This window comes from Agelaius tricolor, unplaced genomic scaffold, assembly GCF_023055355.1.
Source record: "Agelaius tricolor isolate 1412-34295 unplaced genomic scaffold, bAgeTri1.0.p SCAF_7, whole genome shotgun sequence".
Taxonomy (NCBI): Eukaryota; Metazoa; Chordata; class Aves; order Passeriformes; family Icteridae; genus Agelaius; species Agelaius tricolor.
In genome coordinates this window covers 11,175,257-11,194,425 of record NW_027269267.1, presented here as the reverse complement: position 1 = coordinate 11,194,425, position 19,169 = coordinate 11,175,257, and the positions used below count along the sequence as shown (strand labels likewise).

At 34.8% G+C, this 19,169-nt stretch overlaps 1 protein-coding gene across 11 annotated transcripts in view; it reads right to left on the bottom strand.

The window, feature by feature from the left end:
• The window catches only part of DMD (dystrophin), a 1,148,686-nt gene that overhangs the window by 365,757 nt on the left and 763,760 nt on the right, over positions 1-19,169 (bottom strand). For all 11 annotated transcript variants that reach the window (XM_071430346.1, XM_071430344.1, XM_071430345.1 and 8 more), the window contains 3 exons: positions 15,950-16,097; positions 13,813-13,962; positions 859-1,023 (listed from right to left, as the gene is read on the bottom strand). In XM_071430346.1, the coding sequence (XP_071286447.1) occupies positions 859-1,023; positions 13,813-13,962; positions 15,950-16,097 (463 nt within the window). The remainder of the gene's footprint in view (positions 1-858; positions 1,024-13,812; positions 13,963-15,949; positions 16,098-19,169) is intronic.

Here is a 19,169-nt window from a genome sequence, read left to right as displayed (position 1 = left end):
ATTTCTTGCAAGACAGGAAAATTTTCAATATTTATATTTTTTTCATTTTCCACTGAAAATTGCACCATCAAATTGATACAAAACAAAGCTCAGTGTCTTCTGTTTAATCTTCACCTCTGTGAACAAGATGCTGAGCTACTATAAACTATAACCTCAGAGATTTTGATGATATATTGTACTTTAAATATTTCCTCGGTTTATTTGAAGACCATAGATAGAGATCAAGGCCAAAAGATCTAAGTGTACACCCAGCAGGACAGTTGATTCTAGACAGTATTTTTCACCCTTAATTCCTCTAGCCTCAATCAATTCGTACACAGGCATATTTTTTATACTTAAATCTATAACAAAGATCAGATTACAAATATTTTTCTCACAGTTATTAGATAATCTCCTTTATTGATTCTGGAGTGTTATCTGTGCAGTTAAATATCTTTCCTTTCAATATCAGAATTGCATTATGGTCCTAAATGTTCTGATTTTCATATAGTCATAATAGATTTAATGAAATAGCTTTAATGGTTCAACACTGATATAATGAATTTTAGTTCGCTTTATATTAAAATTTAAAGCATTGACTTTTGGGACTATTTTTTTCATGTATATAATATGGCAAAAATAATAGGTTATACTCATATCGTCTTGGAATCATTAGCTCTAATCAGCCCTCTCACTGGAAACCATTCAGTAGAAAAGAATAAAATGTTTCCTTAATTCACAGAGTTTTGAACTTCTGGGAACCACTGTTGACTTCTGCCTCAAAGTTACATCTTTAATAAACACTATACAGCTCATGTTGCAACTGAATTTTTGACCACTAAGTACTCCAATGCTTTTTTTAATTGGAGGAAAATTTACCTTAATATCAAAGGCTCCTGGCTGACCCACTTTGTTGTAAAGCTCTAGCTGGTTCTTGACAGGTGTTACCCACAATATCACCTGATTTAGTTGTTGATCAAGTTCAACAAAATCCTTTAGCAGAATCTCTATTTCTTTCTGTTTTTCTGGAAGATCTTTGGACACCTGAAAAAATACCAGAAGCCATTTTTTTAGTGAAAAAACCACAAACTAGAAAACAATTTAATGCTACACACATATACATTTATATAAAATGTTAAAATACAATTTTATATACTTGAAGTAGAGAAAGAGAGGGTAGACCTAACAATCAAATTATTATGGCAGGTATCTTGAAATTCAGTTGAAATACAGTCTGTCCTAAAAACCCAGCAAAAAACCACAATACACATACAAAAACTTAAAATAAAATGTTTAAAAAACCAAACCTTACCATCAGGCTTTTCAGTATTTTTAGTAAAAAAAAAGTTGTTTCAGTATAGTAATTGTTTTAAAGCTCAAATTTTAATCAGGGAAAAAAAAAATTGAAAACATGAAATTGATCACTTGAATTATAGCTAACCTTTCTTGACATCTTAAATGTAGATATTTATTATGTTTTTTTATAAGGTGTCTAGAGTTGCCAACTGGATCCATAGATGCATAAGCAGATGCACACAGTAAAGAAAAATAATGAAGAAATATATCCTCAATTCAGATCAGGCAACTTGGTTCTCTGATTTGCATTCAAAGCAGTCAGATTTTAAACTAAGCACATTCTTCTATGCCAGCAATATTAGAAATTAAGAATCAGTGAATGGCAGAGTTCAAATCCATCTCTGAAGCACTTGGAGTAAATGTAGGCACAGGCTGGCAATAAATAAGCCAACACAAAGCTCCATGCTGTCCTTCTCAGACTGTTTTTTGGAGCTAGAGAGGTGAGGTGCCACAACTCTACACCATGGGCAACATTGCAAACATACCCTAGGGCAGAAACCATCTGTACTTTCCAAAAAAACACCAAAAGACAACAAAGCAGCAAATACAGGGCATGGGCAGATACAGAGCTATAGAGGTTCATCAGTAAAATCAGCCAAGAAATGTGGTTAGTTTTCCATATCATGAAAAGTAAGGTTTCCTAATGCTCATTTTTTAAAGCATATTTTTTACCAAAGTGACCCTCTTAAAAGTGGCAAAACATGAGATTTCTGTGACACACAATATAAAATACATTCCCTGTAAAGTTAAGCCGCTTTAATGGTAGCACCACTATCATATTGCCTGGCTACAGAAGTATAAGTGCCCTGTACTTCTAATCCCTGAAATTTTTCAGAAGACAATAAATGCAAACTCAGAGTCATGTAAGCAATGAGTGATATTAAACCAAGCCAACACCTGCTGGGACAATGTGTGTGCAAGGAACACAACTGTCTCATGACATGTATGGCTCTTTAAAAATTTTGTGTGAGAATATTGATTTGTAGATTTATTTACTAAAATAATCCCTGTACCTAATCCCTGCATGTGATTTTTTAGACTGTATGCAAGGGGTATTTGTAATTCAAGAAGCTGGTTTGCCATACATTGCATTGACTCCAATGTTCTTTATAAACACCTCTTAACATCCTATTTAATAAAGACTGATCCATGAAGCAAATTACTTACTATTTTCCTAATAATTTAAAATATATTTTAAAAATATGTTTTAATATAATTTATTTTATATATATATATATATATATATATAAAAATATATATAATTTAAAAATCTGTTTTTGCAGAATGGCCCCAGAAAAGAAAGAAAACAATTAAAAATGCATTCATTTCCCTTATGTGTTAACTCAAAATTTATGCAGACCTTGGCCTAATTTCATACAAAATTGGTTTCATCTTTCTTACAACTTTTGAATGTTAATCTCTAATGTTTACTAGCTTTAATATTAATGTAAATAAGTTCCACAGAAATACAACTGAAAGCAAATAGGTAGTAATGGGCAGATAAAAATCCAAGCTGACTTCTGAAGATCTGAAATTTAAATTAATCTGCTTCCAATCAACATTATTCAAGTATTTTGGGTATAATACAGGAGAGAGAAAAATTTGTAGAGGTTTTGAGGAGAGGAAGGGGGAAGTAATCAATTATATACTAAGGCATAGTTCATCCTGAGCAGCAGAAGATGAGTGATTAAGATTTGGTGACAGGCTGTACTTCAGCCACTGCTTTCAAAATATTTATTTATCCCACCTATGATGAGAAGTAAACTGTAATTTAAATAAATGCAGCCTCTTCTTACAAACTGTCTCCTGTTCTAAAAGTATAGCACAAATATAGGATTATAATATTTTTAATATAAAAAAAAGAAATCTATTGAATCAGTTAATTATATATGGTAGTGTTATCTAATTTTACCACAGAGATAAAAAGAACAACAGCAAATAAATAAAAAAACTTTCGCTAACTCAAGTTAGGGCTACAGGTAAGCGTCTAACAAGGCAATTCTTTGTAAAACCCAAGTAATGTGTCACATGTCATTGTGTGGGAATCAGAGCCTTAGATTCTGGTTATCAGGGATTTCATTTGCCAGCTCATTGTGGTTTGTTTGGGGTTTTTTGTAAGCTGTGGCATAAAGCGTCAAGCTGGCTAATCAAATTAGAGCCTGATGAGTTTAAGGTAATTACAAGTCTGCCTATCAAGCCAAGGTACTGTTGCAGACTGTCTCCTGGGGGACAGCTTGTTTCCTGAGCTAATTCTGCAGCTCACCAGAAGCATAAATTGGAAAACCTCCACGGAGTAATGGACATGGACATGATGACTGGCTGTTCAGATTTATGCCCTTTGTGTGGCAGAGGAGTACATGTGGAGATGGGGCCCTCCAGAATCTTCCCTACTGTTTTACTCACAGTCCTTCCAGCCTGCTCTTCACAACTCCAGGAGATGCACCCCTGAGGTGGGATTCCAATGCTGGTGGGAGCTACAACAGTCCCACAGCTGCTGTTTCTGGGCATTCTGAATGAGCTGGTAGAAGTTCTTGGATGTCTCCAGGGTGGAATGAGCGGCAGCTAGTGTCCCACTTCAATACTCTCTTTTATGTTTTTGCTTTGGGGCCCATCCTCCTTTTATTCACTTGTTGTCTTGGGGTAACGTTCCAGTGTTTATTTACTTTCATTCCCTTTGGTATCTTATGTCTTTCCCTCCTATTTAAGAAAGAGTGCTAAGTTTTATCAGATGATGGCTGAAGTTCTTTTCTGAGAGTGACAACCAATAGGAACAGTGGCCATAAGGCAAAACTGGCAGCAGAGTGAAAAGAGGGCAAACATTAAATGCTTTCCCCAGGGTCTGCCTAGGACTGACACAGGCCGGATGAAGCAGTGCTACAGACTGGCAAGGAAGACAGGGTGCAAATAAAAAAATGAATTGAATAAAAGTAACTTCAGTTGGAACATCTTTCTAAAAATCTGGGTTATCCCTTTCAGTACAAAAAAAACATTTTCAACTTTGCCTTATTTCACAACAGATGAACATTGACAATACCCCATGGTTTGCAACCAAAGATGTGAAATAAACTTGCAAGTGGAAACACCAAAAGTATGGATTATACTTTCAAAGAAAACAAATCTGAGTTCAACATCAAAGGACAATATAATTTCAATGTTACATGTCAAAACATTAATCTCAAAGCATGTGATACATCTAAAATTTCGTACTTTAGTTCAAGTGCTAATTAAGTAAGATTAATTGGAAGCTTAGTGACAGAATAATGGAAAAGATTTGAGCTCTAAAAGGCGAAACAGCAGAAGAGCCTAATTTTACCAACTGACACTGGTCTTCACAATATTCAATTTTATTCTAATCTGAAACTATCAGACCATTTTCCACATATTAAATTTTACTTATTCTAAATTTTACTCTTTTAATCAGAACACACACAAAAAAATCACAAAAAAACTGCCAGCACAAAAAATCTCTTAAAACACAAGGATATCTGAAATTTGAATAATTGCATACTTTCAAAACCTAGGTCTTCATTGAAGTATTTTAATTTCTTCTCCTTATGAATTTTAAAATTACTTGCATTGCTTGCTTCTGTTCCATCTGAATCTGATCTCTCCCATGATTTTATCCCACAAGTAGCCTAAACAACACAGTACTATGCTGATTCTATCCCTACTCCAATCTGATTACTTTGGTGCAAAACCTTACCTAAGCTCATATTGGCAGTTTAGATCACCTTGATCATTTCCCTTGTTCCAATTCTCCACTGTTATTTCTCACTTGAGCTTTATATTGTTATTTTTTCAGTCTGCATACAGTTGTCTGCATGCACTATGGGAAGAATTAGAGCTCTGCAGACAGAAAGGAATATCAGTTCTTATGATAACAAGTATAAAGGGAAGAATAATTTTTATAAAGTACGTCACCTGATGTAAAATCATATTCTGTTTGCCTATTGTGTTTAATTGTTATGAATATCCAGAAAGCAGATTCAATTTATGCAGTATCAATTAAAATAATGGCTGTAGAGTTACAGCTCAATCTTTTAACTCAAAAACAATGCTCAAAATGAAAAAGTTGAAACTAATTATGTAGAGACAGTAAGTAAGGAATATCAAATATTGGGGAATAGTTTTGCAGAAGTCAGAAATGCTATTGCAAATTAATTAACTTGATGACTTATATTACTAGTTAGGCATCATTATAAATAAAAGTAAGTAAAGCCACTGAAATGACTTGTACATATTATATTTCGAGTGACTGATGCCTGATTTCAAATATCACTTCTCTCTCAAAAATCAACCTCTTTCCCTGTTTACCTGAAATGACTAAAGAGAAAATAATGCAGTTATTAGCCAGATATCTGAGAATGCAGATGAAGACATGCATCTCCCCAACATGTAATTTTTCAAGAAAGAATATGAAGAATTTTCTTAGTGGTAAGTGGAGAGCAAAAAAATCCCAAATCCCCTCATTTTAACAGCAGTGAAAATATGTCAGTTTCTTCCTCCAATACTAAAGTACCCCTTTTTCTTGCTATCTGCCTCACCAAACTCAAAGAGGACAGCACTTATTAACAGATCTTCTTTTGAGGAATCTGAGAGTGGATTAAAATTTAGCTATCTTGATATGGATAACAAGATAGGCTGCAATAAACAGGAGCAAAAGTATGTGGTGGGATATCTGTGAAGACTTTCATCAAAAATGTTATTTTTTATGGCACTCTTGGGAGGGTCACTTAGATATACAAAGCACTTCATGAAAATAGGCTTCAAATATAGGATAACTGATAGTGTCAGATTTTAAAAAATCAAAATTGCTTGCATAGAAAAAAATGAAGTATTCTGTATGAAGAACTGAGGAAGCTTTCTGTATGAATTTCTTTGCTTACTAAATGCAAATCGAGCAGCAGCTTCCTCTTAACCATTCCATTTCTGAAAAAAATGCAAATATTAGGAAAAGAAGTGACAGTGACTGACTACACTGCAATCAGCCCAGAGCATAACTGGATGGAAAGCAGGTTTGATATCATCCAAGGGAGCACTTGGATAATAGAGAAATAACTGAAGTCATAACAACTATTAAATGCAAACTTCAATTCAGATTTATTGATAAATCATAACTGACACTTCCATAGCACTTGTAAGATGATTACATGAAACAGAAATTCTTACAGCCACTGTTCAGAAAGTTTGATCTGCTAAAAATCACCATCCCTAGAGCATGTACTAAAGAATGATTTAAAATGGAAGAAGGAAAAGTTGATTTATATGCATTATTTCTTCATGAAAAACAATCAGTGTGCAAAAGAGTTTCATATAAGTTCAGTTTAGGATGCCATTTAGTTAATTAACTGAGCCATTAGCATTAGCAAACTCAATATTGACTTTAAAACAAAATCCATATAATTCCTTTAAACTTATGAATATTTATCAGCCATAGTGTCTCTGACAAAGTTGGAGTAAAGATTTTATTATTAGGGGAAGATTAAAGCAGGCTACTAAAAATATGTATAGAAGATTTTATTTGCTAAATATAGAAGAGTTTTGTTTGCTTTTTATCTACCATTTCATGTTGCCTTGCCAGGCTCCCAGGACCTGACCTTGGCAGGTGTTTATTTGGTCTTGTTTTTTCAAAAACTTCTCAATGGAATATTTGTAATATTCTCAACTTTCATTTCTATTAAAAAAATCTTTTTTTTTCCATGAATACAGAAAACTAAAGCAGTCCAAAAAACAATGCCCTAAACAATTTTCTGCTTCATCTGGCTGTCTAGATTTTTAAGAAGCAGCCATACATATTCCCCCACCCCAAAGACTTGCTTTGTTTTTCTTCTATGGTAATATGATCACATATATCACAGTCTTCTGAATATCTTTATTTTTATATGTAATACTTGTAACTAATTGTCATTCATTCTGCTCTCCACTCTCAGCAATTCTCCTTTGTCAAGGACATTTTTGAGCACAAGTCCCTCCACCTTAAATCTCTGCTAAATAATCTAGTCCAGGAATATCTTTTCTTTATCTTTTTTTCTTACTCAGTTCCTGAAATCCAAAAGCAGCCACAAAGGCTTTAGAATCTAGCTCTTTCAGTAATTCTTAATGAAGGATATTCTGACAGGAAAATTATTTTAAAATAAGTGTAATATGCCCTAAAGGTCCTTTCCTTGGTTTACAGCAGAAAGTACTATATCCATCCCTCAGGCTACACACAGTTCTGGGAGGGACTGCAGTGGTTAAAGACTTAAATTTAGGATTTTGCCCATTATGGCAAAATTGTATAAAGAAACTGTGACCACCAAAACCCACTCTCCATGTGAATGTGCTTCCTGATGGGAACTGGAATGTGAGCTAAGCCACCTGATGGGAGATTGAGGTAAGATAAAGGTGATACTATTGTCCAATTATCTCAGGTCTAGGGAGGAGTAAACAAGGCTGGGGGGAGAAGAATATATCCACAGAGAAAGCCAAACTCAGAGAAGCTGTGCTGAGAACCAACTGTGGATCGGTTTGGGGTAGGAAAACAAGAGTTTTTGGGTGTGTGACAAGACTCCACCTTGTCTCACACAAACTGGCTCAGTTGTAAGAGAAGATGGACTCCAAGAAGGCCACATACATGGGACATTCATGTGAGAGGCAGCTGAGAAGGTGTCATAAACCATCAAAGACCCACAAAGTGTCCCCCATATTAATTTCTAAGGCCTTACACCAGAGGACTGCACACAAGGTAAAGTGATGCAACAGACCCAGAGTCTGTTGCAAGACATTGTGTCAAACTTCTCCCCTGGGGGAGGTACCTGAGGAGCATTCCCACCTGGCCTGAACATATATTAATCCATTGAACTCTATGTTTTGTGGGACCCTCACCACTGAGAAGACCAGAAGAAAAGGATCAACAGACACTATCAGGATTCATGAGGAAGCTGAAACTGCAGTGAGGTCTCCCCTCAGTCTCCTCCAGGCTGAACAGAACAAGAGCCCTCAGCTGCTCCTCACAGGCCCTTCCCCATCTTTGTTGCTCTCCTTTGGACACTCTCTAGCAGCTTAATGTCTTTTTTGTTTTGTGGCACCCAAAACTGCCCCCAGCACTCAAGGTGCAGTGCAGAGCAGGACAATCCCCTCCTTGCCTGGCTGGCCATGCTGTCCCTGATGCCCCCAGGACACGCTTGGCTCTCCTGGCTGCTGGGGCACTGCTGGCTCACATCCAACTTTCCATCAGCCAGGAACTCCAGGTCCATTCCCACAGTGCTGCTTTCCAGCATCTCATTCCTCCAGGGCTGAGGAAAATTTTATTTTAAATAGACTATTGCATTCGTGGGAATTTTAATTACATAGGCATGTTACTATACAGACAGGTCTATTTAATTAAAGTATAATCTTTATCTTATAAACAGCAAAGAGTAAAACATTGATTTTAAGCCTCTATGATCTTTCTTAATAGAGATGGATGAAAAACTTGACACACAAAGGCAGTGTCTGTCTTGGAACTGAAGTTTTAGAAAGCAATTGATTGGTGTGCAGTAGTATCTGAGCATTGCTCATTACAAGTGAAATCTCCCTCAGATACACAGAACTTTGTTGTAAAAAAATGTGTAATGATTGCCCGAAGTTACTTATTTGATATCTAGTAATTTGGCATCAATATTGACTCAATGTAACTAATGTGTCAGCACAGATGTATTGAAAATTAGTACTTCTTACATTCAAAGTCTTGGCATAACTTCTTAAATAAATGATTAATATATTATGGATTTGTATGGCAAACAAGAATAATAAGGAATTTTAAGATGGTTGGCAAGATAATTTGATATATATTGTGTATATACACACATACATGTATTCAATCACATTGAAGCTTTTATGGCTTCAATGGCTAATACAGACTTTTTACCCCTGCATGACTTGACTGTATTTCATATTTTCTTTGCTTAGCTTTTAAAATTTTAGTTAATACTGGCTGCTAGCAATATACAAATTAAAAAAAAAACTAATTAAGAATGTATATACTTGTTTCTATAGGGCTTGTGACACTCCCATGTTTGTCCAAAGAACATTTACATCAAATTTCTTTTTGCTACACATGAGGCCAGTTTTGAAAATGGCTGATAATAACATGAATGTGGACTACACTTAATTAGCCATCTATGACAAGCTGTCAGAGGAAATTCAGCATAACAAAAGACTTTATTATATTTAATGGAATCAGGTCACTCATTAAATGAAAGTAAATTCAGGAAAATGTCAACTTTCTGATCCCTAAAATGGCAGTTATACTATTCTTATTTCAAATTGAAAGAACAGAAATCAAACTGCATTCATTTTCCAACAAATTTTCCCCTCCATACCACAAATATCAACAGTAACAATTGCAGTAGTTCCAGCTGTGAGTTTGAATTAAGTTGCATTGACACACTGGAAATTTTATGTCATTGCAGGTAATCTATGAATAATTTCTACTCAAGGCAAGTTATAACACATGAACTATAACCTTGTTACGACTTTGTGTTTCTGCACTTTTGGGCCCATCTGTTTTTCTCTACACTTGATCAACCAAGCTAAGACAACCTACGCCTGTTCTGGTGGTACAGAAAATGTTCACAAATTATAGCCATGTCACTCCACTCTAATTTTTATCTTGTCCACATAGCACAACAAATTGATTTGCTGTGGCAATAAACAGTGAAATAGTCTCTTCAGTGTCTAGTAATTAGAACTAATACTAGTAGACAAATTAAAAGGCAGCAAAACAAAATGTCTCCATCAGGCACTTATAATAACCTTCATAATACATACAGTAGATGTTGTGAAGACTAAGGTGGATAAATGAGGAGAATGCTGATTTTGGCATCCAGCTTACTTTCAGATAATTTAGCTCATTGCTCTTGGCTGACAACAGACCAAGAATAATATTAAAGAGTAATAAACTCCTTCCAGCAAACCTCTGATTCCATGGTTCACTGGTCTCAGACCTAATCTATCAATCCATTTACTGCACAGTAAAAGGTAAGAAACCCATTACAGATCTGTTACATGCCATGGCAGGTGGTATATGACAAGAACTGAATTCATCACAAACTCCAGTGCCGAGTACCCTTTTGTGTGCTTTGAAGCACTAGGTGGTTACCTTACTTGGCTATCACAGCAGAAGATACTTTAAGCTTTGAAAATAAATGAAAAATTCTTGATGTGAAAGCATAAAAATGGTCATAAACCACTTCATTTTTCATAATATTAAGACTTCACGAAGATAGTGCTATTTTCATTTTTACAAGAAATACTGGCTTTGGAGAGGGTACAATAAGTAAAACCAGGATAGAATTTAAAAGTCATGCCTTTCGAATGTGGGCTTTAATCTTCATTCTCTGCCTAAACTATACTGCATTAGGTAACAGCCCATTAGAATCACTATTTAATAAAGTTCTGTAAAGAAATGTGGCATTAAAATCATTATTATCCAAAGGAAGAAAAACTCTCTGCATATCTACTCTCAAGGTCATCAGCACGTGATATAAACACCCAAAAGCAAAGAAAATTCTGAAGTAAAAGCTAAAAAGATACTTTTATGTGACTGCAATTCCCTTCATACTAAATTTCTTTTCTAGGTTATTTCTATTGCTGTAGGGCAACAGTTTCTCTGACTGTAAAGAAGGTTTGAACATGACTTATTTCAAATACGTCACCTTGAAGGTTAAGACTCACAGGTGTTGTCCCCTATTCCCCTGCTTGGCAGATCAAGGCAAAACAAAAATTTGTGATAACTTTAGGAGATATTTGGCCACATCCTCACCTAGTGTAAATTTTCCCAGCTTCTCTGAAGTAAGCAGAATTACTCTAGTGTACACCTTATAAGGACCTATCTAACATTATTTATCTGTCATGTATGTTTCATATATTGAAAAAAGTATCATCCTGTAAAATAAACAGTAGATTGTTACATGTTCATTTCTAGCAGAGATGCCAGAAAACAAAACTTACAATTTGAAACAAAGGATTAAAGTATAGGATACACTCTTTAGAGGGGGTGGACAGACAGAAAAGCCCCAGAGAAATCTCTGTGTGATGATGTTTGTCTACTGTGCTTTGAGGAACACAAAAAATATATCCTCATCAAAACCACTGACTACAGAATCCTCCTCAGGTGACCTAAGAAGTTTGCCTGATATAGAAGTGCCCATCCTGTGAGCTTTGGCTCAGAGTAAATATCTGTGGGGTTTTTCCAGCACTTGCATATCCATATCTACAGCTGAACAAATAGAACATTAAGTTCCACTGTTAGGCTCGCAGAGTTTCTTTCCGTGACTTCTAGTTTTAATTCAGATCCTAGATTTTCAAGGCAGAAAGTGAAACAAATAATTGAGGTTTCCTAAACAAATCATGAGTAACAGCAAAAAATATGAAAATGAAAACGTAATTCTTTTTCCCTTCAGTATCCTTGGGAGAATCTTACTGAACCCCAAAATAAGTGTCTAATGTTTTGTTTTGTTTTGCTTTGTTTTCTATATCTGCCAAGATCACAGAGAAAACAGAAAACCTGAGAAAGAGAGCACCTTCAGAGAAGATGTATGGATGTGGTATTGTAATTTTCAAATTTGATTGGTATTGTAATTTTCAAATTCGATTGGTATTGTAATTTTCAAATTCAATTTCTGTTCTTTAAAAAAAATGGACAAAAAACCCACAAGAAAACCATACCACTGCATTTTGCAGATTCTTTACATTCAGAGACCAAGGGACAATGAGAACTCAGTTTTATACATTATGTGGTAAGTAATCTCCAATGGAAGATTTCTTTCCTGGGTTTATGCTCTTTTAGTAGTAAATGAAATTTTTCAAGTAAGAAATTCCAAGAATAATTATCTTGCCAGACACATTAGATCTAGGAGACATAAAATTTTAAAAATTCAGTAAATTGTAATGATTCACTAAAGAGTAATTTTTGTCTCACATATTCCACCCAAACCTAAGGGCTTTCAACAACATTCATGGTTGCTCTGACTGTGACGGGAGACCAGAAACATTTTGCATCAGCCAGCAGAAAATGAAAATTCCAAGTTTTTAGGTAAATGACTAATCAGTAAAATGCTACATTTGGTGACAAATTGCAGATTTTCTTAAAATATATATATGTGATCTGACAAAAAGTTAATTAGTTTCTCCTGAAAACTAATGCTGTCTTTTTAGAATCACAGCTTAGGTATTAACATGGTCCCTGAATTCAGCTATGTACGTGCTTCCTTCAGCCAGTTGATAACATTGTTTTGATCTTGAAGTGTTCTGAATTCTTCTATACAAATTGATTTCAGAAGCCCATTTATAGAGAAAAAGATACTTCTGTCCAACCATTGAAATAATGATTTATGTGTCCAATCTGAAGATTGTGGATGTGATCAATATTTATTATCCACTTTTGCCTGAGTCATTAGCTAATATTCTGAACTTTGCCAGACTGCTCCTGTTAGGAAGAAACTAGTAGGAGTACCACATCAAGTTCCTTTTTATTTCTCAGATCTGTGCTTGAAATTCAACTGTATTCATGGAAATGGTAACAGAATACCCGGGATGTATTCTTGACCAGAAACTCTTTTCAGTAAGGTACTCAGAAGATTATTTTCTCACTTTCCCCTCCCGCCCTACAGAATGAAACACAATGAATTATTCCTTTTTGCCCCAGCATCCTGGTAACTTTAACAAACAGATACCACAGATTAATGCCCCTGACAGACTTCGCAGTCAGTCTCAACAGAAATCCTTCAACTGATTCTACCTTGATTGTTTCCAAGCAGGGTAATCCATACCTTGGGCAGTACTTCTCTGGACAATGCTTTCTATCATTTCTAACATGACAACACTCAAATTATCTGCCTCTCTTTACCAGATTTTCTACTCATTTTCACCATTTTTCAACACAAAAATATGCTATTTCCACAATAAAACAGAACAAAGTCCTCCCTTACTTCTTTCTATCAGTATGGAGATCCCAGAAAGCAAAATATTTGTTACTTTATTATACAAAAAACTGAAGTGAATGTTTAAGGCTGGGAGAAATGTGGTGGAAGGTGAAACAGTGGTTGCAGTGTTCAACTTGGGATTGGGAACAGAAGAGATTTGGGAAGCGTTTCCATAAAGAAAATCAAACATTTGCCTCTCACACACCTGAGTCACAAAGCCTGGAATATTTGCTGTTTCACCAAAAGAAGCAGGCTACAAAAATGATGCTATGCATTCCACCCTTAAGTAGAAGAACTGTAATTTAGTGACTATGTTTGAGTGCAACATCATCACTCTAGTCACTAATGGTCTTGGTTTGCTATCACTGTTTCTCACAGCAGTGTATTGTATCCATTTTTCTTCCTCAGGTTCATTATGCACACAAACATCTCTTCATACAGTGAAAAATTATACATACCAGAAAATATATAATGCAAATATTTGCTGCAGATTAAAATTTTATATCACAGTTATATCAGTAATATGTCTAACCTTTAACAAACGATGGTTAGCCTCCTTGAGTGTGCTCTCAAGCTTATGTTTTTTGTCTGGGTTCAGTGATGCACTTCCAAGTGCTATTCCTCCAGTTTCATTTAATCGTTTCAGTATTCCCTTGTGGGGCGGCAGCTCTCCAACTCTTAACTGGAACAGACAAATACAGCAGTTAAGATGAGCTGTGGTAGGATTTTCAGCTCTCTTTTCTTGACCCTTATTGATTTGTGTATCAGCCAAAGGAATAAACTCAATTCAAGACAAAATAACTGTTGCTTTCTGAATGTAGAAGGCTGAAAAAAAAAAACCAACCCAAAAGAGACTGTATTAGTCAATCAAGTCTAAAGAGAGTTCTATGTGACATAATACAGGGTTTGTTAGGATATTAATCACTATTACATTATAAATGCCAGACCTGGATACTCAATACTTCATGTATATCAATTTTAAAAATCTTGTAATATGGTATGGAGCAAGCACTTTGGAGAAATGTTTTAGTATGTTCCAGGTTGTGAACAGCCACCCAGATGGCATGTGGTGAAAAGCTCTCCACTCCAGTTTAATGTCTTAATTAAGAATGTTCATATATGTTCACTAAAAAAGAGAAAATAATAAAAAAAAAAAAAAGAAAGCCAAAAGGAAAAGCTAGGCAGCATCAAAATGATCAAAATGTACCAGTTCTCAAACACATACATCATTACTGAAAACTTATATTGTCAAAGTAACTTAATTTATCAAGTAAGGTTAATCACACTTCAAGGGTTTTATTGTTCTGGGGTTTTTCCTTGTTTGTTCTTGATTATTAACAAAGGCAGATAGGTATGAAATGAGCCATGCTGCAAGGTAATGCATTATTATTTCCTCCATTAGGATGTATTGCCTTTTGTGCAGCACCAAAAGAAGGTGGACTGTAAAAACAAGATACAAATAAGAGATGCTAACACCTTATATTTGTACTATATATCCCTTAGGAACATTATATAGGAAACATATTTGTGTATGTGAAGAGTGGACCCTTCCTGGTTCTGAACAATCTATTTAGTTTTTAAAGCCTTAATAATTTCTGCAAATTGTAAGATGCATCTAACACCCTTTAAAAGAATTTATTTGCCTTGAATCTGGTATCCTCAACAACAGAGACTTACAAATTCCCTTACCAACTCAATGGCATCTTCTACTAAACAGAAGGACAAACTCACCACATGGTTGAGTCTCCATTTCATGAAACTATATTTATCCTATGTTTAATTAAAAAGAAACTTGAAGGTAGATTTTTACTAAATAATCCTTTAGATTGGTTTTTGTTAACTTTGTTGTGAGAAGGATAGAACAAACTGAAAAGTTTTCTTCAGATTCTTTAATGCTCTATTCATCACTAGTTGAATTTGTTAAACTTGGATTTACAAAAAAGATAACTAGGTCCTTAACCTCAAGGGAAGATAGAAAAACCTTTAGGCATATATTCTATAAGTAATATGCATTTTCCAATTACAGTTTAATTTATTATTTTATAAGTAATTAAAAATAGTTATTCTACTGAACACATTTCAAAAGACTAAACAGAAAACTTCTGTTGAATATTTTTATCAGCATTATCAAACTGTAACATATCCGTGAAAATATTCCAGCCATTAAAAACAAATATTTAATATTCTGATGAGGTTTTTTTAAGTATTCTAAAAAATAAGTCACCTAGATGTTTAGTCTAGAAAATGTTGCAGTGATATTTTAATGAGTTGACATTTATAATTATGCATGCAGTTCTGGATCCTCTTGTGAAATACTGAATACCATTTAATAAGTGAGAAGCTATAAAATGTTAACAAGACACCAATAGAGAAATGTTATACATATAAACCAGTCATATTCTGAGTTAAGAAATGAGGATGAAAAAGATAACAAGTAATTTCCTAGTTTTGGGATATTTTTCTTTCAGTAGATTTTCCACTAGTCTTCTGGTTTTAGTATGATCACTACATATTTGTACCTGGGTTTTTAAAGTCACAGCTTTGATTTGTCTAAAAAGTTATATGGATGCTGTGTTTGATGTCAGAAACCATTTTGGAAAATAGCTCTTAATTTCCTTCAGTGTAGAATTGATAAAGTAAGAAAATATTAGGAATGGAGCTTACAATACCTTTACTTTGCTCAGGCAGTCTCTCAACTGGTCTTCATTCCCTCGTTCAAGGGGAGTACAAATAACGTTCTCTGTTTCCTCTAACCATAAAATCAACTTGTTCAAATCCTCTTGAAATTCTGATAAAATATTCTTTTCTTCTTCTATCCTGCAATAAAAATGTGAAATTAATGTTTTTATAAATTTATTTTTATATTGAAGTGCTTATCCATACTGAAGGATGACAGATAACTAATTCTTAGAATTTATACTAATTATTTTTATAAGTGGGCCACAAATTTCTTCATATCAAAAATATCAGACAAACACCAATGCCCTTTTAACATGGCATTAAATGTATTTTAAAAGAAAAGATCAAGGCATAATTTGCAACACCACTAAATTCAGCTTCCAAATTACATATGGCAGGTAGCAAACAAGCACACCAGAAAGAAAGGAGCTAATTATTCAGACTAAAATTTTGTTTGAAGTAATGGCAGGGAAGCCCAGTGTCAACAACTAAAAATTCTAGCATGGAGTGTTACCAAACTGAACCTGTTAAACCTGACACAGACCCATTTGGACATATTAAACAAGATATTTCAGTAAGTGTGCCACTCACTTTGGTGTTAAGATTCACAAAAAGTAGGTAAGGTTCACAGTCGATAAGTAGGAATAAGATGGGACTCACAACACCTAACTTTAGATATCTACTCTTCATCTCCATCTCCAACTCATCTGCTCATTTTCACTATGACTCTATAAATATACTGAGATGTGAACTTTTGTGCAAAAGCTTCTGAAGTTATCAAGAGATGCAGGCAAAAAAAATTTCAAGAGCAGCAGGCAAGAGCATTGGTAGAATGTGAATGCTTGGGATTAACATTTTGAGTGGGCCCTTCTAAAGGAGAAAAATTATGATTTGTATAAAAATACTTGTAATTCAACCACCAAAATTATTCACACACTGAGAATTACCTGTATGGAAAGATGAAAGATTAAATACTTATCAAAATTAAACAATGAAGAGTAGATCCTGCAAGGTGGGATATTTTTATTATGCCAATTTCCTCCGATACACAACTTGTTCATGTAGTATCATGACATTCACACTCACACAAAGGCCTGAAGATATTCATTCCTTCTGATGGGGCATAACTGGCCCAACTATACTGGTATGACAAGCAGCTGTCCTGTTTTAGAAGGTGCCATAAAGAATCAAAAAAACCCAAACTACTCGCAGATTCATTTCTGGAGCCTTCCACCAGAGGACTGTGCATGACACACAGTGTTGCATCAGAGAGTGTTTAACTGCCCCCTTCCCAGGGGAGGTACCTGGACATTCCCACCTGAAAATATTGAACTTTATGTTGTGCAGGCTTCCCTCACCCCCAATGGCTCAAGACTGAGATCATCACTTTGACCAATGGGCACCAAAATTGCAACAATCAAATCTAATTGCCTGATCCACTGATGGGCATTTCTTTCTTTCCTCTTCACTCTTATACTTTCTTTTTCTTTCTTTTTCTTATACATTTTCTTAAGTGATATCTTTACACCTCTATATTGCTTCATTTATATAGATAATAACCAAAATGGCTACAAACCTCTTTCCCACTGCAATCAAATTGTTCTAAAATAAGCTTGCCATGCGTACATAGATAATTGGTCATCGAGTGTTGTTGTTTCACTTTAATCTGCCCAAAGTGATCTATTAATAACAAGAACCTCAGTTCCTCTGCCTTCAGGAGTGGGTTGTAACAATATCTGACCTAACCCTCCCTTGGCCCAATTTGATCATCCTCTGTTGTCCTATCCTTTGTCTCTGGGGGGAAGGGACCAGCCCTCACCTCACTACAACCTCATTTCAGGGACTTGTAGAGAGTGATAAAATCTCCCCTCAGCTTCCTTTACCAAAGTTTATTTTCAACATATAAAAGTCAATATTCGTAACTACACTTAGAGTACGAAAATGCTGGTTGTAATTTATATATAAACTGAAATATTTGTAAAATTTGTGCTGCTCTGAACAGGATCTCAATATAATTCTAGATCAAGCTCCTGGTTTAGATCTAGAATGGATTCTAAATCAGCAGATTTATTTGTTTTTGTTCTTAAAACAGTATATCTTAATATTTACTAGATCTATAAGCCCAACACTATTTTGTTGTTTTGTTGGGTTTTTTTTTAAGCTCAGAAACAAGTTACTCTGGAGTATCTGTCTACAGATTAAGCAAATATAAGCTAATGGTTGCAAATTGTTCTTTAGAGGGAAAAGTAAGAGATTATATTTACTGTGAAAACAATAAAATTCTCCAAAACTATTTACACTTATATATAAATTATATATATATAAGTATATATATTATATGCATATACACACACATATACACATTTATACAAATACATCAGAAAATGAACACCATAAGGAGCAAAAGAATTAACAGCCCTACTTTCTTGGTTTTATCTTAGATTTTCTAATGGAATCATACATGAATATTTTCATGAACTGCCATTTGCCCAGGATTTCCGGAAATGTGACTGATATCAACAAAAAATGCTGATGCTCCTAGATATAGGAATATTTATTGTACTAATATATCTATTTATTACAACTCTGGATTACAAGTCTTATGGAGTACTGTTATACAGACAGAAATTCTGGACCTTTCCGATATGGACAATTACCATTAGGTTGCACAGGTCATGCAAAAAAGAACCAACTTCACAGCATCACACCTATTGCACTGTACTTTACTGACAAGTGTTCATGTTCATGACTTGAGAGGTCATGTGCTCTTCTCAAGCCAAAATAGGTCATCTAAAATCAACTAATCAAAGCATTTGTTTCTTTGAAAATCCATCAGATGTTAATCTATAGCACTGCAACCATCTAATCCATAGCACTGGAACTATAAAAATGGAGAAAAACTAACTTCCTGTAGTCCTGAAAGCAGAAGAACAACTTCAAATCTTTCTGAGGAAGTATCCCTCCCTGCTCCAGTTATGCAAATCTGGGAATCAGACTTCGAGTGTTATACCATAAACCACATAATAAAACCTCTGTCTCTCAACCTGACCAGGTACTCCAGAACCCAAGCTCTCAGCAACAGCTTTCATTTTTCTGGTTTCCTCTCACTTCTACTCATTTGTGAAGTGCATAGCTCAGTGGAGGTATTATGTGATGGTACCCTGAGGATAAACCTGAGAAAGATCCAAGTTTAAATACGTTAATTCTGGC